Raw genomic sequence first — 24,054 nt, 5'->3', positions numbered from 1 at the left:
AGGCAACGAGCAACTCCGGCGCCTGCTATAGGGAGAATGGCTTAAGGTGCTTGGCTCAGCCCTGCCAACCGATTCTCCTGGTCCACCAGACGATCAGAAATATTCTGAATCGACTGGCCGGACTGAGTCAAAGTGGTAGAGATCTGCGAAAACATTTGGTCGAATCTTGTGTTCATCATAGATCCGACCATGTCTCCTACCTGCTGCATGACCCCTGCCGTAAAAGCAACAGGGTCGAAGGGACCAACAGGACTGGCCCCGACAGGGGTCACCGGAGGAGCTCCAGCAGAGGGAGAAGGTACTGGCTCGGCGGGAGCGCGGGCCTTCTCCTTAGAGGATTTACCTCTTGACCCTTTTGAGTGCGAAGAAGAGGTCTTCGCCTTCTCTGCCCCGGGATGGTGAACCGTGGACTTATGGGAAGATGAAGAAGACGACGTCTTCTTAGACGACGTTCTCTGCAGGGTCTTATGCTCTCTTTGTCCCTTGACTTTGGGGACTACTGAGGCAGTAGGCGTCCTAGCAGGGATCTCTGATCCCGTGAAGCCTTGGAAAGATGAAGATGAAGGGACAGGAGAAGAAGATCCAGAAGCGTCCAAGGGAACCCCTTGGGCGCCCAACAATCCTACCTCAACCAATAGTTCACTCCCACCTACCGCCATTGGCTCTACGTTGAGGTCTAGAGTCGCGACGTCCGCTGAGATATCCTGGCCTCCGCCTTCCATCAGGGCCTGCTCCACCTGTTGCTGGATGGTGGCGATCATCGGAGCTGCCGCGGTGGGGTGCACATACCCAGTCGACTTGCCGCCTGGGAAGATTTGGACAGCCATCTTCTTGTCTAAGATATAAGGCTGCCCCTTCGGCGCGTTCTTACCGAAGCCACCTACCCAGGCTCTGAGGGTAGTCGACGCGGCATCGTTTACGGCGGCAGCCTGTAAGAGAGGGTCATTGTAATCCTTACAACGAATCCCCGAGGACGAATCATTAACATTTGACGCGTATAACCATATAACACTATACTCCAAATTTATGTGAAAGTATATACCAGTAAGAGGAAAACGCTACGCCGGTATATACTTACTCCGTCCGAAAACTGTTCCACCAGCTCATAGCAGATGGAGCAGGATTCGTGGTGCCAGACGATCAGCTCGTTGTGGCGGACAGTGCAGGGAGCATGAGACCTGCAGACCTCGTGTCCGCAGGGGTCCTGGAGGACGGCATTACATCCGGCCTCCTGACAGTTGGTAGCCTGTAAGTGGATAGATACATAAGTATCAACGTTATACACTAACAGGACCACTTATAATGCTCCGTTGCATGCCGGAGTAGTAAAATTTTTGGGCATAATTCCCCCCTGTAATCCGAGTGGAAGAAGGTCCATGGGACCTGGTAACTGGTTGAATACCCCGGAGTACACCGGAGAGGAGTAGGTAAACCAGATACTTTTATACACCCATCAATGAGTTTCAAAGAGTAGTACACCACGCCGGAGAACGAGAGAGGATTACCCATAATTTAAAACTAAATAAATTAAATTAAATAGGTTGGAGCATGTAGCTCCGCTGTAAGAACCTTTACGCCAACCGCCAGAGCACTCGGATAGCAAGCGGGCGCTCCGTCAGCAGACAAAGGGACATAGTACATAACGGGGAAAGCATGTAAGATCGACCAATACCTCTTCCCTTACTATAGCTGGTGGAGCCAGCTACCCCACCGTCAACCGCCAGGGCGCCCGGATAACAAGCAGGCGCTCCATCAGCAGACGAAGGGATTTATAACTAGAAGTAAGGAGGGGGGGGGAAGAGGAATCATAGCATAAGAATGCCGGAGAAGAACTGATGCAAACAGAGGGGGTGGCCAACCCCTCCCTGATCACACCTGAGCCCCTCTGAAGCTCAAAGAGAACATGTGCGATCCAGCAGTACTCCCTGCTGTCCCAAAACTCCCGTGACCCCCCTAACAGGGGGGAGGGGGGAGTGGAGCTCGGATGGTTGCTATAGCGACCGTAAGCAAGCAAGGACAGACCCCCCCTCCGTAAGGGAGGAGGGGAAGGGGACTGGGACTAGGGTGACCAGTGGCTCAACGCGATCGCATGTGGACCAGCTGGTGAGAATGCAACAAAACTGCCTAGGTCGAGCGACCACGTGAGCTCGAAAGGACCAAAAGGCGATAATGCAACTAACTGATCGCAGGTGGACCAAAAGGTGATAATGCAACAAAAACGCCTAGGCTAGCTGATCGCCCTAACATGCAAACCCCTAAATAAAATTACATCTTACATCGTAAAAAGAGAGAGAGGGAAATCACGAGTGAGAGAGAAAGAGGATGTCCAGGAGAAGTAGGCTAGTTTCCCGAAGAAAAACAGGGCGACTGCCCAAAAGCTAGCCTTAGCCGACACGTAAGATGGAGGGCAATAGCCAGGATGCTGGACTAGAAGACATAAAAAGAATCACTCATAAGCCTAAACACCTAGACAAAGAGACATGCATGCATGAACACTAATCTAAGGAATAGGCAAAGGATTTCCGAATAAAACGATGTAAAATATATATATACCTATATATATATATATAATATATATATATATATATATATATATATATATATATCGGGAACTTGTGTATCACGTGATAGAACCCACAATAAAGGTAAAAAACCGAGGAATCTAACCGAACATGAGGCGAGCCGGCTAGGTCGCCATGCGCCAGACCAGGTGACTATTATCGGACCTAAAAAACGGTAAAAATAGTTCCTGGCTGACAAAAAACTTGATTTAAACCTTTCAGGGTACTTAACTTAGCTGTGGCGATAGCTGCTACTTCCATGGTGCATAAAAATCCAGAGGAAAGAGCACAAAATACAGGATTCAAAATCACGTGTTCTCCAAGTTCGCTAACGAAAAAGGATGGCCACCAGAGGCGTTGCAGTCGGCGTGGTACATGCGTAGTAGTAGTAGTTGCTGACTCCGACTGTGTATCAGCTCTCTCATGAGGGGGATTTTGATGAAGGAGAATTCTAAATGACAAGAGGTTCGTGGTAGTGGTCTCACTCGCCCCAGCTACATACCGACACTCTTTTATTTAGGGTGAGCGAGTCAGTTATTCTGACATCCTCCTGATTTTATTTTTTCTCTGGTATAATGTTAGTATCATTTACCTAGAAATAATGAACTTAAGGATTATTTCATGAAACGACACGAACTGAGCCCAGAAATACTAATGTTACATAATCATAGTCTGGTTAACTGATTCATGTGAAGGTCCAGATTTTATAAATGGTATTTCATCAAAAGATTTCTTGTGTAACAAGAAAAATGTGTTGTGAAAACATAAATGATTTGACAGTAGCAAATGAAGAGATTAATTATGTTATATATACAGATTTTGACATTTGAGAAATTTTCTCTAAATGTTTTCATTTTTCTATGACTATTTTCTGTCTTTGTTTATATGAAACTAGATTATTTTGTATGTATAGATATGATCAGTTATATTGAACTGTGTATTAGTTTATGTAATTACTACAGACAAGACTTTTATTTCTAATACATTTTTTAATACAGCCTCCAGACACGACTGAAGAAACATCAACAACTTCAACAACATATTTGCCAAGCACTAGTGAATCATCATCTTCCTCAACAACCTCTGCTGTGCCTGTGACATCTACAACTACCTCCATAAGGCCAACATCATCAATCTCTGTCCCAACAACCTCAACAACTACAGGTTCCACAACATCCTCATCTACTGTCCCCAAAACATCCTCATCAACCACTATCTCCACAACAACCTCATCAACTACTGTTCCCACAGCAACCTCAACAACTACAGTCCCTACAACCTCAACAACTGCAGTTGCCACAATACCCTCACAAAGCACTACATCCTCAGTAGCAACAACAACCACTGAAGCACAAACAACAACGACCACTGTTGTTCCACTCCTTGATGAACATGTTGATGTTATTGTGCAAATTCACGAGCAAGTTGATGCTGACTGTGATGAGGAAAGTATGAATAAGACACAGGTAAGTTTAAATAATACTTAAATATGTCGAGTAAAATTTTTATTGTAGAGACAGTGTGAAACATCAATAAACAGTGTACTATATGTATATGCTCCTTTTCTCACTGATTATGGACTCGGCTCTCTCAGGTGGGGATTTTGAGGTGGAATGTCTAAATGGCAAATGGTTCGTGGTAGTGATCTCACTCGCCCCTGTTACCATACCAACACTTCTTTTATAGAGTGAGCGAGTCAGTTTTACTGACATTTTCTTGATTTTATTTTTTCTCTGGTAATTATTAGGTTATTTACCAAGAAATAATGAACTTAAGGATTATTTCACAGGGCGACACGAGCCAATCACCCAGAAATAGATTTTTCCTTCGTCAAAATCCCTTATTTATTACAGAAAGCTTTAACATGACCATTATACACTACTACTGATCATAATGCAGAATTTTAATACATCCTAACAGATGGTCCATGCTAATTCAACAGAAAAATAGCCAGTTACAAAGTTAAGAGAATGTCAGCAAAGAGAGGAACATACATAATCAGGCATCTTTTGAGTGTGATAAGATTAGAAGTTACAAGCATCCCATATGATCAGCAACAAATTATCAGAATATTTGAGATATATCTTTACCATAATTTTTAGATCCTGAATGACACGTAAGAGCTTCCTTAGGTTGTATTGACTTACTATTTTGATAGTTTATATAGCTACTCTAATCCAGTCTGTTTTCTATTCCCTCTGAGTATTCAATGAAAATATTCTGATTGGCTTTCTCATTTCTTTTACAGGAAGTTGTTCTTGAGAATACATTTCATGAGGATGATCTCAGCAGGGTTCTTAAAAGGTTAAGTAGATCTAAGATTCTGGTTCTTTCATTGTAAAATTAATTAGGACTACAAAAACTTACCTTTCATTTTGAGGCCTACAAAAACTTAACTTTCCTTTTGTAATTGATGTTAATGTTTTAGAAACTTATTGTTGTATTATGTTTGTTGACCTAAAGTTTCAAACGCATTGTCCTCACAAATTTACATTTTGAATAACTTGTTATATTTAGATACTTATTTAATGCATCATAGTTTTGTTGATTATTTTTAAATTTTACTGAACAGGTTACAAGAGAGTGAGAATGGATTTTCTGTGGCAGAAACTATAATTACCCAAAATATTTCTTCACTGAATAATGATTCATTTTGGTACTTTACAAGTTATTCTGGCACATTGGAAGTAGCCCCCAATAAGGTAATGATTTTTAGATTCTGTAAAAAATTGACAGTTTATTATGAAAATAATAAAGTACATATAATTTTCTATTTGCCTTCGTGAAGCCTTTGTTGGAGCTGAAAAATTTTTGAGGTTATTCTGGTATGTATTTGATATAAAAATATTGATAAGTTATATAGGAATCTGTTTTATTAAATATCCTAATAGTTTTGCTGTTACAACATAAGTTATAAAGTTGTACTATCCAGTTCTCTTATTTTATAGTAATTTTGGAAGTTGTCAGTCTTCACATCTAATGATTTTATTGGGGGCACTTATCATTTCAGAGCTATAGCCATGACATCCACATTGGGTTAAGTTTAATGGTTGTGCTTCCATCAGTATCCCAAAATGGGGACGAAGATATGATCATTTTCCTTCTCACATATCCTGCAAAACCCAGCAACCCAATCATTCAGGTAGAAATTTTTATTATTTAATCAGTTTTCCTCAAATATGTTATGGAATGATTCTTGGTATTACCCTAAGAATTCATTTTGTTTCTTTATTTTTTTGAACTAAGCTTCTTTTGACAACTTGATCTTTTAACACTGATATGTCCATTTTACTCGCTTTTGAAGATCATGCTAGACACAGTTGTACTTAGTGAAGGATGCCACAATGGAAGTGCAGATTGCTCCACTAATTACTCATTGCCCAAGATATTGCAGAAATTCAATGAAAGGTAGGTTTATTTATATAAGATTTACACCAAAGAAATGTTGCAAGTAGTTGAAGAAAATAAATTTTACAAAATTTAGAAAATACTTGACAACATGTTGTGACTTTTATATCATATCTTTCTCCAGTAGCTAACATTTTATGATATGTATACATAGTTTATATGGTCAAATTAAATTTTGAAAAAAGCATTACTCTATCAGTTGTTCTTTAGTATTTTCAAGTTTTATGGTAAAATGCATTGTGAAGCTTTATTAGTTATAGGTGCCTGTATCGTATTTTTATGCTAGAGAATATTTCAAGTAAAACTGAAAAGTTATATGCATAGTAACTCATTTTACTCATAAGAATCCTTGAAAATTGTGTTAATGTTGATTGTGTGCTGATGTGTAATGTGTTATTATATAATATAATTGTGCAATAATTTCACTATTTAAGTTTTACAATTTTTCCTTTCAGTGTTCCTGATTTAGATTTGAACACAAGTACATCTTCATTGACTGAGCACATTCAAATGTTATCAAGTGTTCAGCCATTTGAAAGAAAATATGTAAACATTACTTCCATTAGGGATATTGAAGAAGAAATAGATTGTGTGAGTAAAAGAAATTATACTTTTTTAGATGTAGATGCATTAATATGTTCATTAAATAAAGACGAAATTATAAAAGCTAGTCTCCAATAATATTAATCAAAATAATATACATATATATACTAATGTTACATAATCATAGTCTGGTTAACTGATTCATGTGAAGGTCCAGATTTTATAAATGGTATTTTATCAAAAGATTTCTTGTGTAACAAGAAAAATGTGTTGTAAAAACATAAATGATTTGACAGTAGCAAAAGAAGAGATTAATTATGTTATATATACAGATTTTGACATTTGAGAAATTTTCTCTAAATGTTTTCATTTTTCTATGACTATTTTCTGTCTTTGTTTATATGAAACTAGATTATTTTGTGTGTATAGATATGATCAGTTATATTGAACTGTGTATTAGTTTATGTAATTACTACAGACAAGACTTTTATTTCTAATACATTTTTTAATACAGCCTCCAGACACGACTGAAGAAACATCAACAACTTCAACAACATATTTGCCAAGCACTAGTGAATCATCAACTTCCTCAACAACCTCTGCTGTGCCTGTGACATCTACAACTACCTCCATAAGGCCAACATCATCAATCTCTGTCCCAACAACCTCAACAACTACAGGTTCCACAACATCCACATTTACTGTCCCCAAAACATCCTCATCAACCACTATCTCCACAACAACCTCATCACCTACTGTTCCCACAGCAACCTCAACAACTACAGGTTCCACAACATCCACATTTACTGTCCCCAAAACATCCTCATCAACCACTATCTCCACAACAACCTCATCACCTACTGTTCCCACAGCAACCTCAACAACTACAGTCCCTACAACCTCAACAACTGCAGTTGCCACAATAGCCTCACAAAGCACTACATCCTCAGTAGCAACAACAACCACTGAAGCACAAACAACAACGACCACTGTCGTTCCACTCCTCGATGAACATGTCGATGTTATTGTGCAAATTCACGAGCAAGTTGATGCTGACTGTGATGAGGAAAGTATGAATAAGACACAGGTAAGTTTAAATAATACTCAAATATGTCAAGTAAAATTTTTATTGTAGAGACAGTGTGAAACATCAATAAACGGTGTACTATATATGCTCCTTTTTTCACTGATTATGGACTAACATGCCTCTCAATAAGCACAGCTAAATGGTTTTATAATGATTAATTTTATTTATTACAGAAAGCTTTATCATGACCATTATACACTACTGCTGATTATAATGCAGAATTTTAATACATCCTAACAGATGGTCCATGCTAATTCAACAGAAAAATAGCCAGTTACTAAGTTAAGAGAATGGCAGCAAAGAGAGGAACATACATAATCAGGCATCTTTTGAGTGTGATAAGATTAGAAGTTACAAGCATCCCTTATGATCAGCAACAAATTATCTGAATATTTGAGATATATCTTTACCATAATTTTTAGTTCCTGAATGACACGTAAGAGATTCCTTAGGTTATATTGACTTACTATTTTGATAGTTTATATAGCTACTCTAATGCAGTCTGTTTTCTATTCCCTCTGAGTATTCAATGAAAATATTCTGATTGGCTTTCTCATTTCTTTTGCAGGAAGTTGTTCTTGAGAATACATTTCATGAGGATGATCTCAGCAGGGTTCTTAAAAGGTTAAGTAGATCTAAGATTCTGGTTCTTTCATTGTAAAATTAATTAGGCCTACAAAAACTTACCTTTCATTTTGAGGCCTAGAAAAACTTAACTTTCCTTTTGTAATTGATGTTAATGTTTTAGAAACTTATTGTTGTATTATGTTTGTTGACCTAAAGTTTCAAACGCATTGTCCTCGCAAATTTACATTTTGAACAACTTGTTATATGTAGATACTTATTTAATGCATCATACTTTTGTTGATTATTTTTATTTTTTACTGAACAGGTTACAAGAGAGTGAGAATGGATTTTCTGTGGCAGAAACTATAATTACCCAAAATATTTCTTCACTGAATAATGATTCATTTTGGTACTATACAAGTAATTCTGGCACATTGGAAGTAGCCCCCAATAAGGTAATGATTTTTAGATTCTGTAAAAAATTGACAGTTTATTGTGAAAATAATAAAGTACATATGATTTTCTAATTGCCTTCGTGAAGCCTTAGTTGGAGCTGAAAAATTTTGAGGTTATTCTGGTATGTATTTGATATAAAAATATTGAAAAGTTATATAGGAATCTGTTTTATTAAATATCATAATAGTTTTGCTGTTACAACATAAGTTATAAAGTTGTACTATCCAGTTCTTGTATTTTATAATCATTTTAGAAGTTGTCAGTCTTCACATCTAATGATTTTATTGGGGGCACTTATCATTTCAGAGCTATAGCCATGACATCCACATTGGGTTAAGTTTAATGGTTGTGCTTCCATCAGCATCCCAAAATGGAGACGAAGATATGATCATTTTCCTTATCACATATCCTGCAAAACCCAGCAACCCAATCATTCAGGTAGAAATTTTTATTATTTAATCAGTTTTCCTCAAATATGTTATGGAATGATTCTTGGTATTACCATAAGAATTTTTTTTTTTGTTTCTTTATTTTTTTGAACTAAGCTTCTTTTGACAATTTAATCTTTAAACACTGATATGTCCATTTTACTCGCTTTTAAAGATCATGCTGGACACAGTTGTACTTAGTGAAGGATGCCACGATGGAAGTGCAGATTGCTCCACTAATTACTCATTGCCCAAGATAATGCAGAAATTTAATGAAAGGTAGGTTTATTTATATAAGATTTACACCAAAGAAATGTTGCATGTAGTTGAAGAAAATAAATTTTACAACATTTGGAAAACACTTGAGACATGCAAGTTGTGACTTTTATATCATATCTTTCTCCTGGAGCTAACATTTTATGATATTTATACTTCATAGTTCATATGGTCAAATTAAATTTTTTTTAAAAATCATATCTCTACCAGTTGCTCTTTAGTATTTTTAAGTTTTATGGTAAAATGCAGTGTGAAGCTTTATTAGCTATAAATGCCTGTATCTTAGTTTTATGATTTAGAATTCTTAGATTAAAACTAAAAAGTGAAATGCAAAGTAACTCATTTTATTTATAATAATCCTGGAAAATTATTTTAATGTTGATTGTGTGCTGTTGATTGTGTCCTTTCAGTGTTAATGATTTAGATTTGAACACAAGTACATCCTCATTGACTGAGCACATTCAAATGTTATCCGGTGTTCAGCCATTTGAACGAAAATATGTAAACATTACTTCCATTAAGGATATTGAAGAAGACATAGATTGTGTGAGTAAAAGAATTTTTTTTTTTAGGTATAGATGCTGTAATATGTTCATTAAATACCGACTTAATATAAAAACTAGTTTCCAAAATGATTAATCGAAATAACATATATATATATATATATATATATATATATATATATATATATATATATATATATATATACGTATATATATATATATATATATATATATATATATATATATATATATATATATATATATACATACAGTAGTACCTCGAGTTACGAAATTAATCCATTCCGAGGGGCCCTTCGTATCATGAGGTTTTCGTATCTTGGACCACATTTTACATGTAAAATGGCTAATCCGTTCCAAGCCCTCCAAAAACACCCCAGTAAATTTCATTATAAAGCTAAATTGACCTATAAACAATGAAATACTAAAACAATTTGGACCATTCAATACCTATATTAATAAAAAAAAATGCAAAATATATCCTGTAAATAAAGTGTATATTAGTGTACATGGTAACAAGAAATATACTGTACGTACGTAAAAAGTAGGCAGATTGCTTCTGCCTACTTTTCACAATGTTCCTGTGTGAGCCTTTTTGGGGGGTGTCTTCTACAAATGATTGCACTTTATGAAAAGTGGCTTTAATTTCTGCCGTTTTTTTTTTTCTTTTGTACATATGTACGTACGTACACTTTAAAAAATATACGTACGTACTACATATTACGTAACTATCCAAGGAAGATTGCTTCTGCCTACTTTTCACAATGTTCCTGTGTGAGCCTTTTCGGGGGGTGTCTTCTACAAATGATTGCACTTTATGAAAAGCGGCTTTAATTCCTGCCGTTTTTTTTTTTTCTTCTTTTTTTGTGATTTTAACTTTTTTTTTTACTTTACGTAGGTTTTTTTTTTTTTTTTTTTTTTTTTTTTTTTTTTTTTTTTTTTTACAGAATTTCAACTTTCTGTTTTTTATCACTTGGTTCTTTTTTTGCACCTCATGACTCTGTTAGCCCTGGTGTCCATCAAAACCCTGTTCAACCAAATGCTCTCTCTACAACTGATTTGGGTATTGAATGTTCGGCTGCTGACCTTCAACATAAACTGAAGTGCCTTGATTATACGTACTACTGGTATGTATGTTGTAAATGATTGGTCTACACCCTCTGTTCAGCAGGGAGTGGAGATTCTACCAACCTTGCAAAGTTTCCAGTTATCCTATGAGAGAGACCTTGATCACTTATCCCATGTGAGAGATCTTGGTCACTTTTTTTTTTTAATACGTACACATTGACGATCCCGAAAACGAATACCGCGTGCGTACTATAACAATGCTGGTACCGAGTGGCCGAGCCACGCCACTACGTGTACATAGTAGATGCATGATGGGAAGGACGCTGGCCAATAGAAGAGAAGGATTTCATGGCTGTGACTAGCATCAGGAACCAATGGGAGAGCAGGAGGATGGTGGCGAGTCTACTAGTACTAAGATGGCGGCGCGCGGCGCAATTTTCAAAATTGTTATCCGGGCGAATCTCAGACTTTCAGAAACCTTTCGTATCTTGAAAAATTTTCGTATGTAGAGCCATTAAATTTTTCGTATTGGCTTTCGTATCTCAAGTTTTCCTTAAGTTGAGCCTTTCGTATCTCGAGGTACCACTGTATTTATATATATATATATATATATATATATATTATATATATATATATCTATATATATATATTATATATATGTATATATATATAGTATATATATATAATATATATATATATATATATATATAACATATATATATATTAAATATAGTATTAGTCATGCGTTTGTAATTATCATCACATATTTTGGTGCTGTCATTACCCAAAGTTTTTAATAAACATCTTTATTTATATTTTCAGCCAAATGAAACAGATGATGAACCACAGATCACACCATCATCGTCAACTGCATCTTCATCTAGCACATCTGCACCTTCATCATTTTCCACATCAGTGGTGCCATCTGCTTCAGCCACTAGTATTATAGCCCCTACATCATCCACATCTACTACTAATATCACTGCATCTTCTGTTGATACCACCTCTATAACATCATCTACCATTCCTAATGTCCCCTCCACATCAGCATCTACCACAGTTCCTTCCATTTCTGTCCCTACGACTACTTCTAGCCTGAGTACAACAACTATTGTTCCCCTGTCATCTTCAACCACTGTTCCCATTTCACCACCTACCACTGTTACTGCTTCATCTCTCTTAACTACCCTTCCAACTTCATTTATGCCATCCATTCCACCGCTAAGTAACGGGAATCAGTCTTCTGTTGTTCAGGTTGCAGAAGAGTTGGTTATTGACTGTGATCATCAGAACATCAGTGAAACTCAGGTATTCATGCTCTTCACTCTACAACTCTAACAAATTACATTTCATGACCCAGTGCCTTGCATTATATTTTATATTGCACCAGTTAGTATTTGAACAGCACTAGCCTAATTATGTTGATATGATGCAGCTGTGCTCATGTAATATGTTAGTTTTTTATTTATCATATTTGATTAACTTATTGTTGCCTTCATGAATAGTTGCTTCAGGATTTTCATTAACTTTATGAGATGCATTGGTTGTTATGGATCCCAAAAAGCCAGTGAACAACATGTGATTTCACAGCTGATGAACAAAGATAGTTAAAGAAGGCTTTAGAAAATGTGATTGCAAGATCTAACATTCATGGCATTTTGTAATATTTTGTTAATCTTCTTTTCAAAGGAAATTATCATTGACAATACTTTCCATGAAGATAACTTAAGGAAGGTTTTGATGAGGTAAGCTAGAATCATTATGATTATGTATTCCCTTAATATTTGTCAGTAGCTCTTCAAAAGTCAAAATGTTTCAAACTTTCTTTGTATTTTATGGGTTTATTTTGAGATGCCTTTTGGTCAGTCTCTATCTGAACCTTAGACTTAAGAACATTTTAAAAATAAAGTTTATTATTTTGTATTACATGACACATGGCGCTTAACATTGAGAGTTGTATGATTTATCAGTTACTTATATTTTCAATTAGAATCTGCAAGAAATAAGTTGTTCATTTTACTGTTTAAAGGCTGCAAGAGAGTGAGCATGGTTTCACATTAATAGAAGCATTAGTTTCCCAAAATGATTCAACTGTAGAAAATGGTGAAACTATGTGGTACTACACTGATAGCAAGGGAGGACTGAAGGCTGTTGGTGAAAAGGTAATACTTAAATACTTTTTAATGTTATTGTGATGCATACTTACCCAAGTTTGAATTAAAAATGGTTGATTCCTATTTCTGAACTGTTTACACAATATACATGGAATGTTCTCTAGTCATACCATCTTCATATGTAACATTGATATACATACCCTTATTGCAGTTAACGAATTGATTTTTATTACAGAGGTACCCCACAGATGTCCACATTGGAAACAGCTTATTTTTGATATTTCCTTTCTTGATGTCAGAAAGTGGGGCAAAAGATATTTTAATTCTTATGAAAACTTATCCTGCTACACCAGGGAGCCCTATCATACAGGTATGAACTTCGATTTTTGACAGTGAAGCTGTACTATCTTTGTTTTTGCTATATAAAGTAAAAAATAAATATTCACAATGAGGTGTTAAAAGCATAAAGTTAAGTATCTCATTAGGTTGTGATCTACACTTGTAGAAATTGTATTATTCTTTCCAAGAGTTGGGCATCCTTGTTTATAAGAATGATGTCAGATGAAAACCACTGGGAACATGCCTTATAAAAGTTCTAAAAAAATCTTCTACTTACAAAGCTGAAATGTATTATTATTATATGTACCCCAAATTTTTTTTAAATGTTCACAACTTAGACACGAGAATTTAAGTAAAGACCAAAGAAAAGATAAGTCCTTGAATGATGAAGTGCCAGCTAACATAAAAATAGGTGAAAATAATAGGGGAATTAAAGGATTAGGCTTTCTGTAACACAGTCATTGCTTTGAAAAGTCAAATAGGAAGACTGAACTGATGATAGTTATGAAAAGGAGCCGGATCTTTGGTCGATAATAGATGTGAGAACTTTTCATTAGTAACTGATCGTTGGGAACAGCCATTAGAAAGTGAAATGCTGCTATGATTGGAGCTACCATAACACACTTTCTCTCTTTTACACTCCTGTTAGGAGTTCCATGCATTCTCTCTCTCTCTCTCTCTCTCTCTCTAGTCTCTCTTCATCTCTCTCGGTCACTCTCTCTCTCTCTCTCTCTCTCTCTCTCTCTCTCTCTCTCTCTCTCATAGTATCAGTAAATAAATAATAAAAAGGCTAGTCAACCACTTATCATTATGTCTACATACCTTGATAAAACATTGAATCAGTCAAAGTTCAGAGTCAGTTTGCGTAATATGATTAAAAATATAGTGATCAGTTGTAAAAAGAGCAGCAAGTAGTTTTTTGTGCAACAGATTATAGTTGACAGGAAAATATTAGTTTCAGTCAACCACCACAACTGGCTTTTTTTCGTTGAACACCTTAGTTATTTGGGGCAGTGACTTCTATTTTTTACATCTGAAAGATCATCCAAGACACCATCGAGATATGTGAAGGATTTCAAAATGGGGAAGAGGTTAACAGTACTACTTCTACTTGGCCCAGTGTTCTACAGAAGTTCACTGAACTGTAAGTTTTCTCTTTAATATGTTTAGCTTTTTGTTATTTTGCCTATATTTCATTCTTTAGTGTTGCGAACTATTTAATCAAGATTTTTTAAAACCCATTTTAGTATTTTATAGTCTACAAAATTTAGATTTAAGCTGTTATTGCTAATACTGTTTTGAAATGATGCTGAAAGCTGTCTTCATATCTTGATCATTGTACGTGTGAGACTATTTGCTGTAGTAGTTTGAGAAAACTATGATATTTGTGTGGTTCCCAGCACTGACTTACTTCAGCTGTTTTACAAAGATGATGTGAGGATCTTTGCTGATATTTTGAGTTGCTGATTGGCAGCTATGTAACAACGTCCTTAAACCTTGACCTGTACCCAAGTCTTTGCGTCTTTGCTGTGCAAACTTACTGGCCTTACTGAATTATTCCATTTGCAAATGTTCACTTTACAATACATACTAAAAATTACAGTACATCAAAATTTCTGAAGCATTTCTGGAAATATTGACTTCTTTATATTTTCCATTGCATCTGCATTAGAATGCAAGGGTTACAAGGGAAACATTATTGAAGAATTACCCAGTTATCAACAAAATGTCTTTCATTTACCATTTGCATAGTAAAATAACAGATGCTACACTTTTCATTATTATTTTCACCTGCCTGCCATCTTGCTTGCCTTTTTCATTTCATCAACACATGATGCTTAATGTAATTTCTAAACATTATTGTATGTTAACTGCTTATCGGTGATGAAAGCACTTTCGTTATTTTTGTTTTGTTTGAATTGTTGTCTTTTGTCTTGAAACTTCATCACCTTTTATCAGCTGATAGAGTTGTCAGGCCTCTGGTACTTCTTGGCTTTCAGTCAACTATGATACTTTTCAGCCATTATCATGTTGTCATCAAACATCATTAGATTCGTTCATCTGTCGATTGTCCAGATTAGTGTTAGCAAGGAAGACGAACATAATTATTTTATCGTTGTAATATACTGAAGTAAGTTATTGAATGAGAAGCTTTGTGTGGTTTTCTTATTTCTTTTAAATTTTTAAGTGAGTACTAAACCTTTTTACTTTCCAAAAGGAACAGTAAAGATTTTCTTTGACCAGAAGTAAATGCCAGTCCTAAGGTATAATTCAGTTATTAAAACTTTTTATCTTGTCTGCTTTTTCCAGCCAACCTGAAATGAATCTTGAGAGTAGTGTTACATCCTTCACAGAGCATATTACGATGTTATCAAGTGTCCATCCATACGAAAGGAAATATGTGAACTTCACTCTTGTTGAAGATTTGAAAGGAAGCGATTGTGTAAGTTTCCAGTTTATGAAATTACTAATATAATCTTATATCTTTCAGTTCAAGTGATTAATCAGTTTCATTTATTAACTGTAAAACATGTTAAATATTGAGGCATGCACAAAATAGTTGCTCATTCTATTGATTTTTCCTTTATATTAAAAAGGGTCCATTAGGTAGGCAATTTTGGTGCAGTCAGCCAGCCTCAAAGGGGTAAGCATTCTTTAGATAATATTTCCTTTCTAATGTGTGTCATAAACTAAAAAAAAGAATCACCCTTAACTGTCAGCCTGGTAAACCTGTCCATAGGCTACCCAGAGCATTGGAACTGTGACTGGTATTGTGCATGCCACCTGCTAGTTTTCTTTGAACTAGACCAGCCTTAAATGATTTTACCATTACTCTTCTAAAGACTTGGAGACATTATGTACATTAAAAGAGGGTGAAAGAGGATTTTGTTTGAGGCTGATGGACTGACAGTGAAAAAAATGTCTTGCAAAACAGGAAGTTGTTGGACCATCTTAGTATGGACTGAAGAATAATGGTATGAAAATCTGTTCCTTTATGCCATCATTTACAAGAAACTGTATATGTAACTGCCCCAAAGTATGGCAGTAGACTTGTCCGTAAATTATTAGACTTTGAGTCATACTAAGGAGCAGACCCCATCAGTGGATCTTCCTTTAGCCAAAAACCTAGGTTATCTCTTAGCTTTGTCCGTTGAAAATTGTTTATCTCAAGTCAGAATCTTTTTGGAAGTATAATATTTTGTTTATGGTAGAAGCAAGCTGAAGTTTTCCCAAAACCATTGTCAAGGTCTTCCAAATTTACTGTCTGACAGCAAGGAATCTTACATACTTTTTTATGCTAAAAGTGTTTGTTTCCCGGTTAACAAGTTTTCATCAAACCATGTTAACTTGTGGGTAAAGATGAGTTTGTACTTTCTGAGATGTACTGTGAACTTCACTATTTCCATGATGGTTCTAGTTGTATGCTTTGCCTTTTCTGCATATCAATATCTGAAACTTTGCTTTCTGGCCCTCATGAGCTTTTAAAAGATGCCTTGCAGTGTGTTTATGACTAAACCTAGTACCTATAAAAGTTTGTATCTCAGATTACTTAAAGATCAGATACTGTTGGTGGTGTGCTGAGATGCAGCACGAATCTGGTGAAATTCCAACACCTTTTAGAGGACTTGATGTACTTGAAGGGTTATTATTACCTCTGAACAAAGAAAGGAGTAAGGTAGGCAGTATACCCACGAGTACCATCTTTGTTTTTCGGTAGAGGTAGCTATGAAGACCATGTGTAACCTTCAGCTTTTGTTTTAAAGAGCAAGATGCAGCCCATGGTTATGCTTGAGCAGTTCTTGAGTGTGCCCAGTGCCAACAAAGACGTGACACAATGTAGATTCTCATTCAGCCTCTTGTCCAATGGTTAAGCCACAGATTAATTTGAAACTGGTTCCCAATTCAGCATTGGCTTGTAGGTAAATCTATGTAGTAAATTGTTTTCCTAGGTCTGGTTTCCTATCTGAAGAACAGGTCTCATAGATATTGAGGATTCTGGAGCTACAATGTATTGTCAAAGTTTGAAACATCTATTGCAGTTGTGAAAGGTGCCTGGGCTTCCTTATTCCAATGTAAATAAAAAAAATTAACATTTGGTACTTTATAGCTACAGGGTCCATCAAACCTCTTTTATCTTGCCACAGCATAATTTGTATGTTCAATATAACACTTTTGAAAATGGGGGGAATATGATAGAATTAGTATCACTTAGATTCTGTAATGAGGAACTCCATAGTTAGTAACTCATCTTACTTTTTGACAGATAGGGCTGAAGACATCCAGCTAATTTTGGTTCTCTCAACAGTTACGAGGCTTTTTGGTGGCCATCACATACTAGATTGTCAGCTTTTATTGGTTTCTTGGTGGGATTTAAAGACTTCCAGCATTTGTAATCATGAGGCTCTATGAAATTTTATGTTGTCAATTTTTGCCTAAAAAGAGTGTAACTGGATCTTAACACTTACTAATGAAATATACTGGCTGTCCAATGTGCAAACACTGTTTGGGACTCGGCGCCTTTTTTCCATTTGAAGTGTTGAAACTTTTTAATTACCTTGAGGAATTGTGAGACTTTAGGATCTTCATGTCTTCGCAGGATCTCAAACTTTCCAGCATTGTACATTACTTGAAATTTCATTAACTTTACATGCATCTCTTAAAAAATGCTTAAAAATTAAACACTATATTAGTAATGGTTTATGACTGGATGGATATTTGATGTATAATTAAAGCTGTTTGTTGTGATTTTTCTGACAAAGGCTTTATTGAAACATTCAGAAAATCATATTAACCTTTACGTATTGCATTGTTATACTATGTACATTTGTATTTTATTATAAAAAAGATTCCCTTAATATTCCATGTTTATAATGAAATATACTAGGATTTTGTTGTATGTTTGCCTCTCGTTTTGATATTCAACTTGTGTATAAAATGGTATTGTTTACAAAACCCATTCAGATTGAAGATGAATCAGAAGGACAAATTAAAACAACAGCATCAGCAGGATCGTCTAGTGAATCATCAGTAACATCATCAACCTCACCCACCATATCTGCAAGCTCTACTTCTACAACTCATAGTTTGCCTTTTTCTTCTATTAGTACTCTAACGTCAGCATCTAATAACCTAACAGATTCTTCACCCACAACTTTCACAACCACCACCTTACCAATTACTTCTTCAATCACTAATGTACAAACAGCCAGTACAACCACAACTATACCAGTAACTTCTACAACAACCAATGTCACTGCAACTTCAACAACCATACTGTCATCAACTACTTCAGCCACAACTGTACCAACTTCTTCAACCACTACTGTCCCAGAAACTTCTACAATCACCACTTTACCAACATTTTTGAACACCACTGCAACAGCATTTACCACAACTACTGCTGGAACTTCCATGATTTCAACTTCAAATTTATCAGCAACTTTTACAACCATTACTGTACCAGCAGCTCCTTTGACCACTTCTCCACTCGCAACTTATTCAACCACTGCTAGGCCAACAACTGTATCTGGAACATCTACAACTACAATTGAACCAACAAATTCAGTAGCCACTACTTTAGCAGCAACAAGTTTAACCACCACTGTTCAAGCAACAACATCAGCCACTGTTGTGTTAGCAACTCCTTCATCCACAATTGCTACAACAAATTATACAACCACAGTTGCATCTGCTAATTATACAACCACAGCTGCACCAAAAAACTATACAACCACAACTGTGCCAGAAAACTATACAACCACAGCTGCACCAGCAAATTATACAACCACAGCTGCACCAGAAAACTTTACAACCACAGCTGTGCCAGAAAACTATACAACCACAGTTGTGCCAGAAAACTATACCACCAAAGCTGCGCTAGAAAACTTTACAACCACAGCTGCACCAGAAAACTATACAACCACAGTTGCACCAGCAAATTATACAACCACAGCTGTGCCAGAAAACTATACAACCACAGTTGCACCAGCAAGTTATTTACACGCCCCACGGCTCACCAGAAACTTATACAACCAAGCTGCCCCAGAAAACTCTACAACCACAGTTGCACCAGCATTTATACAACCCAAAAGCTGCACCAGCAAAACTATACAACCAACCCACTGTGCCAGTAAACTTTTACACCAAACCAGCTGCACCAAGAAACTTATACAACCACAGCTGCACCAGAAAAACTCTACACTACAGTTGCCCAAGCCAGTTTATAAACCCGAGCTGCACCAGAAAACTATACAACCACGCTTGGCCAGAAAACTTTACAACCACAGCTGTACCAGAAACGATACAACCACGACTGTTGGCCACAAACCTATACAAGCTTTACAGTTACACCCAGCCAATGATACAACCACAGCTGCCCCAGAAAACTATACAACCAACCAACTGTGCCAGAAACTTTACAACCACAGTTGCACCAGCCAAGTTTATACACCACAAAGCTTTGCACCAGAAAACTATAACCAACCACGCTGCACAGAAAACTCTACAACACCCGATGCACCAAAAGCAAGTTTATACAACCAAAGCTGCGAACCCCAGAAAACTTACTAACCACACTGCACCAAAACTCTACAACCACAGTTGCACCAGCAAGTTATACAACCACAGCTGCACCAGAAAACTATACAACCACAGCTGCACCAGAAAACTCTCAACACAGTTGCCACCAACAAATTATACACACGCTGCGCCAGAAAAAACTAATACAACCCACAACTGTGGACCAGAAAACTACTACAACTACAGTTGCACCAGCAATTATACAACCACAGCTGCGCCACAAAAAACCAGAAAACTATACACCACAAGCTGCGCCAGAAACTATCAACAACCACAACTGTGCAACCAGAAAGCCAGCTACTACAACAACCACAGTTGCACCAGCACTTATACAACCAACACGCTGCGCCAGAAAACTATACAACCACAGCTGCGCCAGAAACTATACAACCGTTTACAGCTTAGCACTACAAATTAACAACCACAGCTGCACCAGAAAACTATACAACCACAGTTGCACCAGCAAATTATACATCCACAGCTGTGCCAGAAAACTATGCAACCACAGCTGCACCAGAAAACTATACAACCACAGTTGCACCAGCAAATTATACAACTTATGCAACCAATACTGTATCAGAAGCTTCTTCAACCACATCTGCAACCAATACTCTTCCAGTAACTTCTGCATCTACAACTGCTTCTGAAACATCATCTACTTCAGTAGCTACCACAATTCCAAACACTTCGAAAACCACAGTTATACCTTCAGTTTCTACAACTACAATTGTACCAACAACTTCTTCAGCAAATACTGTACCTAAATCTTCTCCATTTATAACTGTACCTGGAACTTTTACAACCACTCCTTTAGCTGCACCGTCTTTAACCACTAGTGCACTGTCAATTTCAACTACTGCATTGCCAATAAGTACAATTGTCCCAGCATCTTCTACATTCACAACTTTAACAGCAAGTTCTGTTCCAAAATCTTCGGCTACAACTGCTGTACCAGCAACTTTTTCAACCACCAGTGTATCAGCAACACCTGCAACCATCACTGTACCAGGAACAGCCACTGTATCAGCAATTTCATCAACCATCATTGTACCAACGGCTTTTTCAACCACCGCTGTCCCAGGAAATTCTTCAACCACAAATGTACCGACAACTTCTACATATACCGTTGTACCTGACATTTCAACCACTTATTCATCAGTAGCTTCTAAAACCATGCAGGTTGCAGCAACATCTGCAAACACCAGCCTATCAAGAGGTAATTGTATACAGATTTATAGAAATATTTGTTTATTATGTGTAGCAGTAGATGATCGAACGTTTTTCAAGATGTAACTAGGTTGAGACCTTAAGTACATATATAATGAAAAATATTATACTTTAGTAACTGTTTGGTTTACTGGCATTATTACTGTTTGTATTCTAGAGAAATATGTTTCAGAATTTTCAGTTTGCATGTAGAAGTAATCCTCATTTTTATAGAATATTAATATTAATTACTAATTATTACTTATTGATTTCATTATTTTTCCATTACAGTTAAAAAATTATATTAACTATTATTTTGGATGTAGCCATCCTGATATTTTAAAAATTATTAATTTTTTTACTGTTAGGAGTACTATTTGGTGTCCATTTCATGTTTTAGAAGAAGTACATGTATTTGCTCATATGGTGAAACATACAAAATCTCATCATGTTGAGATTCCTCATTCTGTACAAAAAAAAATCCGGCCCTTGGTATGCCATCTTCCAATTTAAGTTGACCATTGTAGATTTTGTCCAAGATGTCTTTCCTTTTAAAGTAAACCTAGTTATTTTTTCCAACTGATAAATGTATATAGTTTCTGATTCATGATTTTTTCAATATTTCTGAAAGTAGGTTTGGTGTTCTGCTCAGATTAATTTTGTATGTTTTGCACATTACCTTTGCATGCGAGTCAAATCATATTTCTTCAAGGAAAGGGTGGTTGGTTAGTCCTGCACCTAATCAGCCTCAAGTCTTCTGATTAAACTGGTACCCCACATATGTGCTTTCATAGTTGGAGGTAGATGTGCGTATATTTTATAAATCCCAACTGGTTTCATATGTACTTTTCTCTGACATTTTCACAAGGACTGAGATATTACATCATGACAGACATTAACAGTATACGCACAGTAGTACTATATGCTAGGGTGATAGCACAAACGACCGGAAAAATATTGACACGTTGATTAGAGAAAAGGAGCAGTAAACAGATTAGCACTCCATTTACTACGTATTTTGTTTTTGGATGTAGATGTGGGCAGAATTTTGCTGTTAAGCCACTACCTTCTTTAAAATCTATACATTATTCATATTTACATTTTACATGGGAATATAATCTTTGAAATTATCACTCTATGGTAGTACAATACAATCAGGTTTTCTATCTTTTACATTGCTGTAAAGTCCTTTTTGCACTATTAATCCTTTGTCCAATAACAAATCAGTATATTCTAATGTCTTGTCTTTATTTCAAATTACATCTGTTTAATCACCAATATACGCAGGGCTACATACACACAATTCTCTTAAAAACATGGATGTGAAACCACATGTGATTTCACAACTTCTGAGTCAACCATCAAACTTTCAAAAAACAAAATTGCTCCACTTACAGTTCCAACTTTCCCAACAAACATGCTTCCTACAGCCACAGCACCTCCAACTACTACATTAATTGCAACTCCATTAATGACCCCTACATACCCTGCAGCCTCAACATTTGCCTATATTATCACAATGTCAACTATTATCACAATGTCAACACTACTACTAGTGTTTACTTCACCTGCAACCTTTGTACCGCAACTATTCTTATATGATCAATGATCATTCTTTTTTAAATATCTTAAAAGCAACTCCTACCATTACTCAAACCACTACTGCTGGTCAAGCATCATCTGCTAAAATACCTCCTGTTCTAATAGTTATAAATGTTTCTGTGCTAAACACAACTTAAACACTCTCACTTGCTGCTACCTCAGTTGCCAGTTTACATGCAACAACCATTACCACTCTTCCAATAATGTCAAGTAATAGCACTGGAAGTGTACCCTCACAGACTAACCAGTGAAGGAATCACACCACATAACCCTGTTCATGAAACTGTAATGACTATTGCATGTAATGTAAACTCCAGTTCAGTCAATTACTCTTTTTCAAATGCATTAATGACTGTCACTTTACCCACAGGTTTATTGACCACTACTGCTCCAGCATTATCAAACGGTAGCATCGTAACTGCAGTTTCAAAAGCCACATCAACCTTTACAATTGCTCCAATTTCAAGTATTACAAATGTTTCAGTCACAATAAGTACTACAAATGTATCCTCACACTCAGTAATCAACACACTTCCAACTTCAGGAAGCAGCATTATAACTACAGATTTAGCATCTCCAACAGTCCTTACTTCAGCTGCAAGTGGACCTTCAGCATCTACCTTTGCCAATGTTCCATCAGCTTCAAATTCGACTGCTGTTCCACTGACTTCTGTAATTACTGAGACAGTATCAGTGCATAGACCAGTTCCTTTAACCCTAACATCTTCCAGTGTAACAGTAACCTCATCTACATTTAATACTTCCCATGTACAAACAACACAAAGCAACGGTTTTCCAGTTATGTCAGATGTTAGTGATAGACATATAAATTCATCCACCATACCAGCTCTTCCGCCAACTACTAGTAAAAAATCTGCTTCTACAAGCACTGTTCCAGGAATAATAAATTCCATGACTAAATACTCAACTTCTACACCTATACCCTCCACCCCTTCAGTAACAAGCCTTGAAAAGGTTCCAACAACATTGAGCAGTTCACTTGTCCCTAAAATATCTGCACCTTCTCTTCCTTCATATCCATCCACTAAACTTTCACAGACTATAGCTGATGGAGGAATCATATCACCTACCCATTTTCCTGAAACTTTAATATCTACTAATGTAAATGCCAGTTTTGTTAGTTCCTCTGTTTCAAATACAGTAATTAATGACCTTAACCCTACCATTTCATTGACCACCACTGTTCCAGCATTATCAAACAGCTCCATCTTAAGTAGTGTTTCAAAATCCCTGCTAACTTCTATTTCTCCAGTAATTTCAAACACTTCCACAGTAAAT

General features: G+C 36.3%; 2 protein-coding genes across 2 annotated transcripts in view; both read left to right on the top strand.

Annotated features, from left to right (window-relative positions):
• Positions 1-10,557, top strand: part of LOC135219744 (mucin-5AC-like) — a 59,258-nt gene extending 48,701 nt beyond the window's left edge. Inside the window, exons 35-42 of the mRNA XM_064256777.1 lie at positions 3,560-4,027; positions 4,810-4,865; positions 5,134-5,263; positions 5,572-5,703; positions 5,866-5,969; positions 6,425-6,560; positions 7,027-7,599; positions 8,168-10,557. Coding sequence (XP_064112847.1) covers positions 3,560-4,027; positions 4,810-4,865; positions 5,134-5,263; positions 5,572-5,703; positions 5,866-5,969; positions 6,425-6,560; positions 7,027-7,599; positions 8,168-8,260 — 1,692 coding nt within the window. The 3' untranslated portion in view covers positions 8,261-10,557. The remainder of the gene's footprint in view (positions 1-3,559; positions 4,028-4,809; positions 4,866-5,133; positions 5,264-5,571; positions 5,704-5,865; positions 5,970-6,424; positions 6,561-7,026; positions 7,600-8,167) is intronic.
• A 7,746-nt stretch (positions 10,558-18,303) lies between these two features.
• Positions 18,304-19,938, top strand: LOC135219740 (uncharacterized). The gene has a single exon (XM_064256762.1). It carries the CDS (start codon positions 18,304-18,306, stop codon positions 19,936-19,938), a length of 1,635 nt encoding a protein of 544 aa, XP_064112832.1.
• Positions 19,939-24,054: the final 4,116 nt, after the last annotated feature.

Source organism: Macrobrachium nipponense, chromosome 20 (assembly GCF_015104395.2).
Source record: "Macrobrachium nipponense isolate FS-2020 chromosome 20, ASM1510439v2, whole genome shotgun sequence".
Taxonomy (NCBI): domain Eukaryota; kingdom Metazoa; phylum Arthropoda; class Malacostraca; order Decapoda; family Palaemonidae; genus Macrobrachium; species Macrobrachium nipponense.
This window is presented reverse-complemented; position numbering and strand designations above follow the sequence as displayed.

Bases quoted from the DNA above. Each gene is read 5' to 3' on its own strand.
- LOC135219740 (XM_064256762.1), top strand. From the start codon at position 18,304: ATGGTATTGTTTACAAAACCCATTCAGATTGAAGATGAATCAGAAGGA.